This window comes from Salvelinus sp. IW2-2015, linkage group LG6.2 (genome assembly GCF_002910315.2).
Source record: "Salvelinus sp. IW2-2015 linkage group LG6.2, ASM291031v2, whole genome shotgun sequence".
In the NCBI taxonomy this organism is placed as follows: domain Eukaryota; kingdom Metazoa; phylum Chordata; class Actinopteri; order Salmoniformes; family Salmonidae; genus Salvelinus; species Salvelinus sp. IW2-2015.
Genome location: NC_036846.1, coordinates 16,868,272 through 16,882,016, shown reverse-complemented (window position 1 = coordinate 16,882,016; position 13,745 = coordinate 16,868,272). Strand labels below are relative to the sequence as shown.

The following is a 13,745-nucleotide window of genomic DNA, read 5'->3' as shown; positions in this document are numbered from 1 at the left end:
AGAGCATTAATCTCAGCACGTGTAATTAAAAAAGTACCGGTGTCTCTGTAAACGTAATTAAAACGAGACGAGCCGGCAAAAACCAGATGTGCTGCGAAGCTGTCGTCCGTGTCTGATTGAAGGATGTGTTTGGAATAGCGACATTACCCAAATGGCTGCTTCTTTCATGTCTTCTGTCTCAGCTGGCTTTGTTTCATTTATTTCCTTCATTGGATAGAAATGCCTTGTGTGTATCCCTCCATCTGCCCTCAGAATACATCATTAATCCTGGAGAACGAAACCAATGAAACATTGGCGGGGTTGGCAAGCGACAGCATGAGGCTCAACCCTCACGTTCAATACTACTCAAGAGTTTATGTTATGTCCATGGGGGCCGCTCTCTTCCTGAAGACAATGAGGGGGCTAGTGTTCGTCAAGGTAAGCATCTTGCTCAAATGTCTTTTAGAGTGGTTCTTGTGGATTGTTCTCTCATCTTGAAATGTCAGGATCATTCGTTGATGCACTCTATGGCCTGTCAAAGGAGAGTGCATCACTGGCCGATTCACTCCAGGGTACTACTTTTAACAAGGGCCAATAGGATACCATTCTGGACGTAACAATAGTCTCCATAAGTCAGGTTTTCATTGATTTACGCTCAGGCCCGTTTCAAAGGAAAGAAGTGCAAAGTTGTTGTGGTACAACCTTGACTCTCTCTATTTGTCTTTAAGACATTTTCATGAGTTGCACTACTATAATTGAAAGTGCCTGCAGGCTAAATCCATTTATATGTCCAGTGCCGTGACACGCTGCTTTAATGGCTGTGTGTGTGCGTGTGCCGCTGTGTGTCCCTGTCCCTTTGGATATGTCCCCTGTGTTTGTTAAACTTTCCTGACAGCCCATTACAGAGGTTATGTCCTCACGTAATTGTGTGACACAAACTTTTCCTGAAGATGGCTAATCTTTTTTTTTTTTACCCTTAGCTGTAACGTGAATGTGGGAGTGTTGCATATTCTATGAATAGATTGAATGTGTTCTCTCCTGCCAAAAGTCATTTCTGCCAGATGTTTCTCACTGCGTTAACCTAGACATGGGTTCATAACCTTTGTGTCAGCCTGCCAGACATTAATTCATGTCTGATGATTTGACAGTTTGCCTGACACGAGAAACTTTCCACTTGCTCTTAACAGCACAGTGACTACTAATAGGGACACATCAACAACAACAACATATGGCCAACTAGCATTAGCAACATGTCATATGAGCGTTAGCTAGTGTGTGTACATAGCTGTGAATGCTGGCAACAATTCTCTAATGTCTGCTCCTACTACTGTATGTTTGCATTTGTTGCGACTGGGTGTTGAGCTTTCCCAAGTCCCGACAACCCATCTGTTTACCAGTGTTCTGTCTGGCTCCGTGTTGAAACACCACTGTGTTTGTCTGACAGTGCACTGTTCGGGCTGCCTCGGTGCTCCACGACAAGCTGTTCCACCGCCTCCTCCTGAGCCCCATGCGCTTTTTTGACACAACACCTCTGGGCCGCATCCTCACCCGCTTCTCCCGAGACATGGACGAGGGTGAGGTGTCTTGCCTTGACTTCATACTCCGAGCCTTGAGGTCCCCATACCACCCAGACAACACAGTGCGATGTGACAGTTTTTTGTTTTCTCTCTCCCTCTGTGTTCTCTTTCTTTCGGTCTCCTTTTCTCTCTCTCTCTCTCTCTCTCTCGCTCTCTCGCTCTCTCGCTCTCTCTCTCTCTCTTTCAACCATCCACAGTGGATGTCCGTCTGGCCATGCAGGCTGAGATGCTTCTCCAGAACATGACCCTGGTGCTCTTCTGCCTGGTCATGGTGGGCATCGTATTCCCCTGGTTCCTGATCTCACTCCTGCCCCTGGGAGCCTTCCTCCTCATTGTCAACCGCGTCTCCAGGTCAGGCTACAACCAATCGATTTATACGTGTGTGTGTATGCTCGTGCGTGCTTTGATTTAAAGACGATAAGTGTAGAGATGGATTAGGGTTCCCTAGGTCTTTGGGTAATTTATTATTCAGTGTGACGCATCTAACCAGTTTCCTCATTAAAAGCAAGCTCAAAAGGCACCCCATTCCCCATATAGTGCACTACTTTTGACCAGGGCCCACACAATATAGGGAATAACGTGCTTTTTGGGACGGGTCCCATTTGTTGATGTGGTGTACTTTGCCAGCTGGCATCGTGAGATGAAAGTACCAACTGCATAAACATGTTTGTGTAGGTTGTCTCAGAACAAGGAGTGTCATGTTCTTTAATGCCCTGTCCTCTTCTCCTCCAACCCTCCCTCCCTCCCGCCGGGGATGATTCATGAGCAGACTTGTTATTCACATGTGCAGCCTATCCTATCTATGGACCTAAAAGTAGAACTCCACCCCACCTTTGTCAATAAAACCCTCTCTCTCACACTTCCCTGCTGACTCAGTCGAGTGTCGTGGTAGTGTGGGTCTGTGGCTCATAAAATCACACATCAATCAGAAATGATTCTAGCGGAGCCAAGGAATGGCCTGAGCTGTGCCAGGAAATGGTTGTCCTGTCCTGGGCAGAATTACACTCTGACTCCCCTGTGTCCTCTCATCATATCATAGTCCACTAACCTGTCAGATAACTGCACTGTCATTGGAGTTATAATGCAGTGTTTGTCAACCCTCTCCTCGACCACCTAGATATTTCACGATGTTGTTGTTGTCCTGATCTAGTGTGTCTGGTTTGGTGATGAGTTCACAAGTTGAATCGGGTTCCTTAGAACACGCAATGGAAAACATTTTTGCAACGGGAAATTAAAATGTTTAACCCTCCCTAAGGTTTGGCTGGGGGGGTCACAGAGTAGAGGTTTGGCTGGGGGGGTCACAGAGTAGAGGTTTGGCTGGGGGGGTCATAGACTAGAGGTTTGGCTGGGAGTCACAGAGTAGATGTTTGGCTGGGGGGTCACAGATTAGAGTTTGCTGGGTCACAGAGTAGAGTTTGGCTGGGGCACGAGTAGAGGTTTGGCTGGGGTCACATAGTAGAGGTTTGGCTGAGTACACAGAGTAGGAGGTTTGGCTGGAGGGTCACAGAGTAGAGGTTTGGCTGGAGTTAACAGAGTAGAGTTTGGCTGGGGGTCACAGAGTAGAGGTTTGGCTGGGGGGTCACAGAGTGGAGGTTTGGCTGGGGGTCACAGACTAGAGTTTGGCTGGGAGTACAGAGTAGAGGTTGCTGGGTCACAGAAAGGTTTGAGCTGGGGGGTCACAGAGTGGAGGTTTGGCTGGTCGCAGAGGAGTTGCGTAGAGTAGAGTTGCTGGGTCACAGAGTGGAGGTTGACCTGGGGGTCACAGAGTGGAGGTTTGGCTGGGGGGTCACAGAGTGGAGTTTGGCTGGGTTCACAGGTGGAGTTTGTGGGGTCACAGAGTAAGTTTGGCTGGACATTAACAGAGTAGAGTTTGCTGGAGGTCACAGAGTAGAGGTTTGGCTGGAGTTAACAGAGTAGAGTTTGGCTGGGGGTCACAGATGGAGGTTTGGCTGGGGGTCACAGAGTGGAGGTTTGGCTGGGGGTCACAGGTAAGTTTGGCTGGAGTTAACAGAGTACAGTTGGCGGGGTACAGAGTAGTTTGGCTGGGGGGGTCACAGAGTGGAGTTTGGCTGGTTCACAGAGTGGAGGTTGGCTGGGAGTCACAGAGTAGAGGTTTGCTGGGGGGGTCACAGAGTGGAGGTTTGGCTGGGGGGTCACCGAGTGAGGTTTGTTTTTTATTGTCTTTTTGTTTACTGTTATTTAATTATTTTTTTATTTAGTTTCCTTGTTTATTTTCCCTTTCTTTTCTGTTTTTTTTGCATCATTATTGGTATTATTTTGCTTTCTTTGTTCGTCTCTTTTTTGTTCTCTCATGTTGTAGTCTTTGCTGGGGGTCACAGAGTGGAGGTTTGCTACGGGGGGTCACAGAGTGGAGGTTTGGCTGGGGCACAGAGGGGTGTTGGCTGGGGGGTCACAGAGTGAGGTTTGGCTGGGGTCACAGAGTAGAGGTTGCTACGGTCACAGATAAATCAAATCATATTTTATTTGTCACATGCTTCGTAAACAAAGGTTTAAACTAACAGTGAAATGATACTTACGTGTCCTTTTCCAACAATGTCAGAGTGAAGAAAAATATAGAAATATGACACAAGGAACAAATAAACAATGAATAACAATAACGAGTAAAAAATACATGGCTATATACAGCAGTACCAGGTAATAACATGGCTATATACAGGCAGTACCAGGTAATAACATGGCTATATTACAGGCATGTACCAGGTAATACATGCTATATACAGGCAGTACCAGGTAATAACCATGGCTATATAAGGCAGTACCAGGTAATAACATGCTAATACCAGGCAGTACCAGTAATAACTAGGCTATATTACAGCATACCAGTAATAACATGGCTATATACAGGCAGTACCAGGTAATAACATGGCTATATACAGGCAGTACCAGGTAATAACATGGCTATATACAGGGAGTACCAGTACTGAGGCAATGTGCAGGGGTACGGGGTAATTGAGGTAGCTATGTACATATACTGTAGGTAGGGGTAAAGTGACTAGGCAACAGGATAGATAATGGACAGTACCAGCAGTATGTGTTTGTGCGGCCTCAGTATGCGTGTGTGCCTGTGCTATGTGTGTGTTAGGATGTTAGTGGAAGTACTTGCAAGTGTGTGGGTTGAGTCCGTGCAAGAGAGTTGGTCAATGCAGGTAGTCCGGATAACTATTTGATTAGCTATTTAGCAGTTTGGTTCAGCAGTATTATGGCTTGGGGGTAGAAGCTATTCAGGGTCCTGTTGGTTCCAGACCTGGTGCACTGGTACCGCTTCCCATGCGGTAGCAGTGACAACACTCTATGGCTTTGGTGGCCGGAGTCTTTGACAGTTTTTGGGGCCTTCCTCTGACACCGCCTGGTATAGTGGTCCAGGATGGCAGGGAGCTCGGCCCCAGGGTTGTACTGTGCCGTACTCGCCACCCTCTGTAGCGCTTTGCGGTGGGTTCCTTGCTGTTGCCGTACCAAGCTGTGATGCAGCCAGTCAAGATGCTCTCAATGGTGCAGCTGTAGAACTTTTTGACAAATGTTTTCAGCCTCCTGAGGGGGATGATGCACTGACGTGCCCTCTTCACAACTTTGTTGGTGTGTGTGGACCATGTTAATTCCTTAGTGATGTGGACACGGAGGAACTTAAAGTTCTCGACCCGCTCTGCTATAGCCCCATCGATAGCATTCTCACATAGGTATTCCTTTTGTTAAGGTGGTGAGGGCAGTGTGGAGTACAATAGAGATTGCTTCATCTGTGGATCTGTTGGGGTGGTATATGAATTGGAGTGGGTCCAGGGTGTCTGGGATGATGGTGTTGATGTGAGACATGACCAGCCTTTCAAAGCATTTCATGACTATATATGTGAGTGCTACGGGGTGATAGTCATTTAGACAGGTTACCTTGGAGTTCTTAGGCACAGAGACTATGGTGGTCTGCTTGAAACAAGTTGGCATGCTCTGAGTACGCGTCCTGGTATTCCATCTGGCCCCCGGCCTTGTGAATGTTGACCTGTTTAAAAGTGTTACTCACATCGGCTATGTGTGAGTTTCGACTACATTCGAGCCGGCGTAGTAGGAATCGATCTTAGTCCTGTATTGAAGCTTTGCCTGTTTGATGGGTCGTCGAAGTTCGTAGCAGGATTTCTTATAAGCATCCAGATTAGTGTCCCGGTCCTTGAAAGCGGCAGCTTTAGCTCAGTGCGGATGTTGCCTGTAATCCATAGCTTCTGGTTGGGGTATGTACATACAGTCACTGTGGGAACGTCGTCGATGCACTTATGAATGAAGCCGGTGACTGACGTGGTAAACTCTTCAATGTTATCGGATGAATCCTGGAACATATGCTAGTGAAAAAGTCCTGTAGCTTAGCATTCACTTCATTGGACCACTTCTGTATTGAGCGTGTCACTGGCACTTCCTGTTAGAGTTTTTGCTTGTAAGCAGGAATCAGGATGATAGAGTTATAGTCTTATTTGCTGAAGAGAGGGCGAGGGAGGGCCTTGTATGGGTTTCTGTGTGTGGAGTAAACATGATCTAGAGATTTGTTGCCTCTAGTTGCTCGCCGACGTAGTCTTGTGACTCGCCGGCGCTTTCTCTTTCGTGTCCTGGGGATCAGGGCCTGGTCCGGGATAAGCAGAACGTTTAGAGCTGCCGACTTGTTGAAGCAGAAATCTTCATTCAAATCGATGTTAGTGATTGCTATTCTGATGTCCAGAATCTGTTTTCAGTCATAGGAAATTATGGCAGAAACATTATGTACGAGATCAGCGTAAAAAAACACAAAATAGCCCGTAAGACTGCAGCTATCCACTGCAGCGGCATCATTGTGAGTTGAACAGAGTTGAACAGTAGAGGTTTGTCTGGGGGTCACAGAGTCAGAGGTTAGAGAAATGGTGAGTGAGTGGACTTCTTTAGCATCCCTAAAGTGGTGCTCTGGTACGTTTAAGTAATAGACTTGATGTTCCACTTCCTCTTTGTCTGACTAGGGTTCTGATTCGCGAGCTGAAGCGTCTGGAGAACATCAGCCAATCACCTTTCACCTCGCACATCACCAGTAGTCTCCAGGGGCTGTCCACCATTCACGCTTATGGCAGAGGGGACGACTTCTTGCACAGGTGAGAACAGTACACTAATATACCGTATAGCGCTCATAGGAAGACACTTTCTTTATCTGTCACAGGACGTGTTTTCAAACACTGATAAGACATTGGTTTTGACAGTTCATGTCCAGTTAGCTTCGCCCACCAGACGTCTACATTTAAAAAAAATAATAATAATGTTTTGTCATTTAGCAGACGCTCTTATCCAGAACGACATACAGGAGCAATTAGGGTTAAGTGCCTTGCTCAAGGGTACATCAACAATTTTTTTTACCTAGTTGTCTCTGGGATTTGAACCAGAAACCTTTCGGTTACTGGTCCAACGCTCTTAACCGCTAGGCTAGGTGCCGCCCAAATTGCACAACTAATAATGAGATAACCTCTCTTAGTAACATTTCCTGGACTTTTGAGTTGAGTAGCATTTGATTTCTGCTGAGCTAATGTGGGCACTGAGCAGCCTTCCACTAAGTCTGTTATTGGTCCGTTGACTTTCACTAACCATTCCTATTGGTTTATCTCTGTGTATCTCAGGTACCAGGCTTTACTGGACACCAACCAGGCTTCCCACTATCTGTTCAGCTGTGCTATGCGCTGGCTGGCTGTACGACTGGACCTGATCAGCATCATTCTCATCACCACCGTAGCCCTGCTCATCGTTTTCATGCACAACCAGATCCCCCCAGCCTACGCAGGCTTGGCTATATCCTATGCCGTGCAGGTACACACACACAAAAGCACATTCATGCACATGCATGTAAACACGCACACACGTATGTAAACAGACACGCACTGCTAGAGTGTGTCCTTGCTATCGGTGAATTATTTTGACTGCCCTTTATGGGAATGTTTTTATGAAGGCTTTTTGATGTTATATACAGTACCAGTCAAAAGTTTGGACACACCTACTCATTCCAGGGTTTTTCTTTATTCTTACTTTTTTCTCCATGTAGAATAATATTGAAGACATCAACACTATGAAATAACACATATGGAATAATGTAGTAACCAAAAAAGTGTTAAACAAATCAAAATATATTTTATGTTTGAGATTCTTCAAAGTAGCCACCCTTTGCCTTGATGACAGCCTTGCACACTCTTGGCATTCTCTCAACCAGCTTCATGAGGTAGTCACCTGGAATGCGTTTCAATTAACAGGTGTGCCTTTTTAAAAGTTCATTTGTGGAATGTCTTTCCTTCTTTATGTGTTTGAGCCAATCAGTTGTGTTATGACAAGGTAGGGGTGGTATACAGAAGATAGCCCTATTTGGTAAAAGACAAAGTCCATATTATGGCAAGAACAGCTCAAATAAGCAAAAAGAAACGACAGTCCATCATTACTTTAAGACATGAAGGTCAGTCAATCCATAAAATTCAAGAACTGAAAGTTTCTTCAAGTGTAGTCGCAAAAAACATCTAACGCTATAATGAAACTGGCTCTCATGAGGACCACCACAGGAAAGGAAGACCCAAAGTTACATCTGCTGCAGAGGATTAGTTCATTAGAGTTACCAGCCTCAGAAATTGCAGCCCAAATAAATGCTTCACAGAGTTCAAGTAACAGACATCTCAACATCAACTGTTCAGAGGAGACTGCGTGAATCAGGCATTCGTGGTTGAATTGCTGCGAAGAAACCACTACTAAAGGACACAAATAGGAAGAAGAGACTTGCTGGGCCAAGAAACACGAGGAATAGATATTAGACTGGTGGAAATCTGTCCTTTTGGTACCCAAAATTTGAGATTTTTGGTACCAACCGCCGTGTCTTTGTGAGATGCAGAGTAGGTGAGCAGATGATCTCTGCATGTGTGGTTCTCAGTGTGAAGCATGGAGGAGGTGGTGTGGTGGTGTTTTGCTGGTGACACTGTCAGTGATTTATTTTGAATTCAAGGCTCACTTAACCAGCATGGCTACCACAGCATTCTGCAGCGATACGCCATCCCATCTGGTTTGCGCTTGGTGGAACTATCATTTGTTTTTCAACAGGAAAATGACCCAACACACCTCCAGGCTGTGTAAGGGCTATTTGACCAAGGAGAGTGATGAGTGCTGCATCAGATGACCTGGCCTTCACAATCACCCAACCTTAACCCAGTTGAGATGGTTTGGGATGAGTTGGACCACAGATTGAAGGAAAAGCAGCCAACAAGTATACAGCACATGTGGGAACTCCTTCAAGACTGTTGGAAAAGCATTCCAGGTGAAGCTGGTTGAGAGAATGCCAAGAGTGTGCACAGCTGTCATCAATGCAAAGGGTGGCTACTTTGAAGAATCTCAAATATAAAATATATTTTGATTTGTTTCACACTTTTTTGGTTACTACATGATTCCATATGTGTTATTTCATAGTGTTGATGTCTTCAATATTATTTACAATGTAGAAAATAGTTAAAATAAAGATCTTATCACATGGGGACACGATCTTTGTCCCCATGTGCAGTTGCAAACTGTAGTCTGGCTTTTTTATGGCGGTTTTGGAGCAGTGGCTTCTTCCTTGCTGAGCGGCCTTTCAGGTTATGTTGATATAGGATAGGATAAAGTAATCCTTCTAACCCCCCCCCCCCCCCCTTAGAGTTAGATGCACTATTGTAAAGTGGTTGTTCCACTGGACATCATAAGGTGAATGCACCAACTTGTAAGTCGCTCTGGATAAGAGCGTCTGCTAAATGACTTAAATGTAAATGTAAATGTAATATAGGACTCGTTTAACTGTGGATATAGATACTTTTGTACCCGTTTCCTCCAGCATCTTCACAAGGTCCTTTGCTGTTGTTCTGGGATTGATTTGCACTTTTCGCACCAAAGTACGTTCATCTCTAGGAGACAGAACGCATCTCCTTCCTGAGCGGTATGACTGCTGCGTGGTCCCATGGTGTTTATATTTGCGTACTATTGTTTGTACAGATGAACGTGGTACCTTCAGGCATTTTGAAATTGCTCCCAAGGATTAACCACAAAAACGAGTTGAAAAACTCCAATCTAAGTGTATGTAAACTTCCGACTTCAACTGTATGTCTGTCTTTAGGGGCCGTAAAGGTTTATGGTTTGTGCTGCTCATTCATCCAAATGGTATCACCGCACACAGTGACCAACACTAGTGTTGACGTGAGCCTGGGTTGATTGTAATAGGGTGTGAGGGTGTTAATCATTGACTAATCACTTCTCTCTCTCTCTGTCTGTCTATGTCTCTCTGTCTGTGTCTGTCTCTCTCTCGCTGTCTCTCTCTTCTCCAGCTGACCGGTCTGTTTCAGTTTACCGTGAGATTGCTGTCAGAGACTGAGGCTCGCTTCACGTCAGTGGAGAGGATCAATCATTATATAAAGGTAGGTAGGCCTAATGACACCAGGGGCTGCTGCCAACAGTCGGGGGAAGGGTTGCTGATTGGCTGAACCATGTGTGGCTGAATCGAAAGTACACACATGGTGTGACACAAACAAACACAGGCTTATATACTTAACGCAGCAGGACACAGGCACAGATGAAGCAACACACACATACAGGCACAGCATACTCACATGCAGACACACACTCTAAATCCACATTCCTGCGCGCGGCACACCCATGCACACACACATAACCCAATCCCAATAACACAAAGCTGTTGGTCATGGTAAGCTCCAGACAGACACAGAGTACATCCCAAATTGAACCCTATTCCCTATGTAGTGCACTACTTTTGATCAGGGGCCCATAGGGTTTGGTTAAAAATAGTCCACAGTATAGGGCGTCGAGTGCCGATTGGTGCACACCCAGTCTCTGAGAGGCCCAGCAGGAAGCAGATGGAACCCAGTGTGTGGCCCGTCACACATCACAGCACATGACAGGACCTGTTTCACACAACACCCATCAAAACATAAACACCCTCATATCAGAGGAACAACTTTTTTCTCTCAAAGTGCCAACAAGCTTTTAGAGATCTATAAATTACAGTTCTATTGAGAGGTAGAGGTCTTTACTTCATGGGATTAGAGATACAGAGATTAGCACTCCATATTGGATCAATTTTTTTCTGTCTCAGACCTTGGAAGGTGAGGCGCTGCGGCAGATCACTGGACCCTCCTCTCCTGCCCCCTGCTGGCCAGATAAGGGACGAATCTCCTTCCAGGACGTGGAGATGTGTTACCGGGACGACCTGCCGCTGGTGCTCAAGAAACTTTCCTTTAACATCCTGCCAGAGGAGACCATCGGCATTGTGGGTCGCACTGGCTCAGGTACTTCCCTCCGTTATTCGCATGTGTCGTTTTACATCGTTAATGTTTCATTTTATTATCTTTGTTTCCGCTGGTGTTTACCTGGTATTTACTAAGAAATAATGTAATAACAATGGGTTTAATTACATTACATTTACATTACATTTAAGTCATTTAGCAGACGCTCTTATCCAGACTTACACCTTATGATATCCAGTGGAACAACCACTTTACAATAGTGCATCTAACTCTTTTAAGGGGGGGGGGGGTTAGAAGGATTACTTTATCCTTCTAATTGATGGTAATGGTGTTTGTTTTCTAATGATTCTCATTCAAAAAGATTATCATAAAATAAAAGTAATCATTATCCAGTGAACTGTAATCTTCACATGTAGATGTGGTTATCATCTATCCGAACTAATCGTAGTTCACTCACAACCCCCCGTTTCTATCTATCTAGGGAAGTCCTCACTGGGCGTAGCTCTCTTCAGACTGGTGGAGCTGACTGGGGGCTCCATCACCATCGACGACATCAACATTGCACAGATCGGATTGGAAGACCTGAGAAGCAAGCTGTCAGTCATTCCCCAGGAGCCCGTTCTCTTCATTGGCACTATCAGGTATGTATTAATGATTTACTTAAGATTCCCCTAGGTACAGATGTAGGATCAGCTTCCCCTCCCCCAATCCTAACCTTTTAAGGGATCCTTTGGATATTGGGTAATTTCTTACTTACCCAGAGTCAGACAAACTCATGGATACCATTTTATGTCTCTGCGTGCAGTTTGAAGGAAGTTGAAGGTAGCATATCGTTAGCTTAGCACTATTGCTGGAGGTCTATGGGTATCTACTAGCCAGCTCCTCTCAAAAGCAGGGAAATAGACCTAACTACTACAAAGCTATGTGGTTGGTCATTTATAGTCTAACAAAGGTATACATAGAATCTCATTTCATAAAATATAGATTACTATCAACTTCCTAATTTACGTACTGGGGGGGCTTGATATCTATGGCAAAGAAAGCAAGGCACCCGGAGACTGTAAAAAACCCTGAGGAATTTTCTGCGCTTATCAATCCTGGAGTTATAGAGACATTCTTCCATATCCCAAAATGAGACTGTAAGAACCAGCCCATACCTGCTGGACCGAATGGACAGCTGTCTTATCTGGTAAGTACATTATTCTTGCTTGTCCCACCACACAGTAACAAAATATAAAGAAGATAATCTATCGGTAACTTTTGTTGTTTCATAATTGCACTCAGATACAAATAATCTAATAATAAACTATTTGATTTGATCAAACGACTCATGAATAATAACTTATTTGTTCTTAGTCAATACAGGCTGGTTGCATATCGACTGGTGTTTGAGTGGGCACTGAAGGGAGAGCGACTGGAACGAGGGAACAAGAGTTTTACATTCAGCTTCACAGCCAGACATTGCCTAACCAATTCTGTCAAATCATTGAAATAAATGCCCTTAGGAACAAAATAGGTGGTATTGGTTCTATCTGCTAGAAGTGATTCATTACAGTATGCTACAACATCTTATTTGTATTATGAAATATAGCAGTCAGATCCATGTGTCAGTAACATTTGAATACTTAAGGTAAATTGGTAGAAGCCAACAAAACAGCGTATACCTATGTAATGACATGACAATCGATGAAGAGGCAAAGACCATTATGTATTTTACACCACAGTATAGACATTCAAACAATGCACATCAATAAAAGGTCAAATGTACAATAAAATAGACAGTACAAAGTAGGTATGGGGGTGATGTTATGTAGTAGTCTACGTGAATGGTATGGGGGTGCTGTTATGTCCAGTGGTAGTCTACCGTGAATGGTATGGGGGTGCTGTTATGTCCAGGGGTAGTCTACCGTGAATAGTATGGGGGTGCTGTTATGTCCAGTGGTAGTCTACCGTGAATGGTATGGGGGTGCTGTTATGTCCAGTGGTAGTCTAGCCAGTGAATAGTATGGGGTGCTGTTATGTCCAGTGTAGTCTACGTGAATAGTATGGGGGTGCTGTTATGTCCAGTGGTAGTCTCCGTGAATGGTATGGGGGTGCTGTTATGTCCAGTGGTAGTCTACAGTGAATGGTATGGGGGTGCTGTTATGTCCAGTGGTAGTCACGTGAATGGTATGGGGGTGCTGTTATGTCCAGTGGTAGTCTACCGTGAATGGTATGGGGGTGCTGTTATGTCAGTGGTAGTCTACCGTGAATGGTATGGGGGTGCTGTTATGTCCAGTGGTAGTCTACCGGTGAATGGTATGGGGGTGCTGTTATGTCAGTGGTAGTCTACCGTGAATGGTATGGGGGTGTGTTATGTCCGTGGTAGTCTACAGTGAATGGTATGGGGGTGCTGTTATGTCCAGGGGTAGTCTACGTGAATAGTATGGGGGTGCTGTTATGTCCAGTGGTAGTCTACAGTGAATGGTATGGGGGTGCTGTTATGTCCAGTGGTAGTCTACAGTGAATGGTATGGGGGTGCTGTTATGTCCAGTGGTAGTCTTACAGTGAATGGTATAAACCCTCCACTTTACCCAAGTCAACAAAACTATCTTGAAGGGGCAGTCAGGCTACCTGTCCATTTGTTAGAATAGATGTGTCTGGACACGTCAATGATTGCATTACCATCCTAATATGACAAAACAAGTGCTGAAGTGTAAACATTGATTGCAATATTTTGAGTACTTACCAGCAAAAGTTGAAGGCTTGTCCTCTATTCTGGTTCTGAATGTGATGTTACTCCAGCAAACATGGAGTCCGTTCCTTGTGGACTGTCCACGGCAGGCACGTCTTCTATCTAAACCAGAGTGAGCAATAAAGGGAACAGGAAATGGGGAAAATCATTTGAAATATACAAGAAGAACACACTTGAAGAAGGCCATAA

The 13,745-nt window shown here is 44.9% G+C and overlaps 1 protein-coding gene across 1 annotated transcript in view; it reads left to right on the top strand.

Moving 5' to 3' along the window:
• wu:fb13g09 (ATP-binding cassette sub-family C member 5) overlaps window positions 1-13,745 on the top strand; it is a 30,060-nt gene that overhangs the window by 7,358 nt on the left and 8,957 nt on the right. Inside the window, exons 10-17 of the mRNA XM_023990300.2 lie at window positions 253-417; window positions 1,424-1,553; window positions 1,754-1,907; window positions 6,542-6,670; window positions 7,187-7,373; window positions 9,887-9,976; window positions 10,672-10,864; window positions 11,304-11,463. Of these exons, the coding sequence (XP_023846068.2) occupies window positions 253-417; window positions 1,424-1,553; window positions 1,754-1,907; window positions 6,542-6,670; window positions 7,187-7,373; window positions 9,887-9,976; window positions 10,672-10,864; window positions 11,304-11,463 (1,208 nt within the window). The remainder of the gene's footprint in view (window positions 1-252; window positions 418-1,423; window positions 1,554-1,753; window positions 1,908-6,541; window positions 6,671-7,186; window positions 7,374-9,886; window positions 9,977-10,671; window positions 10,865-11,303; window positions 11,464-13,745) is intronic.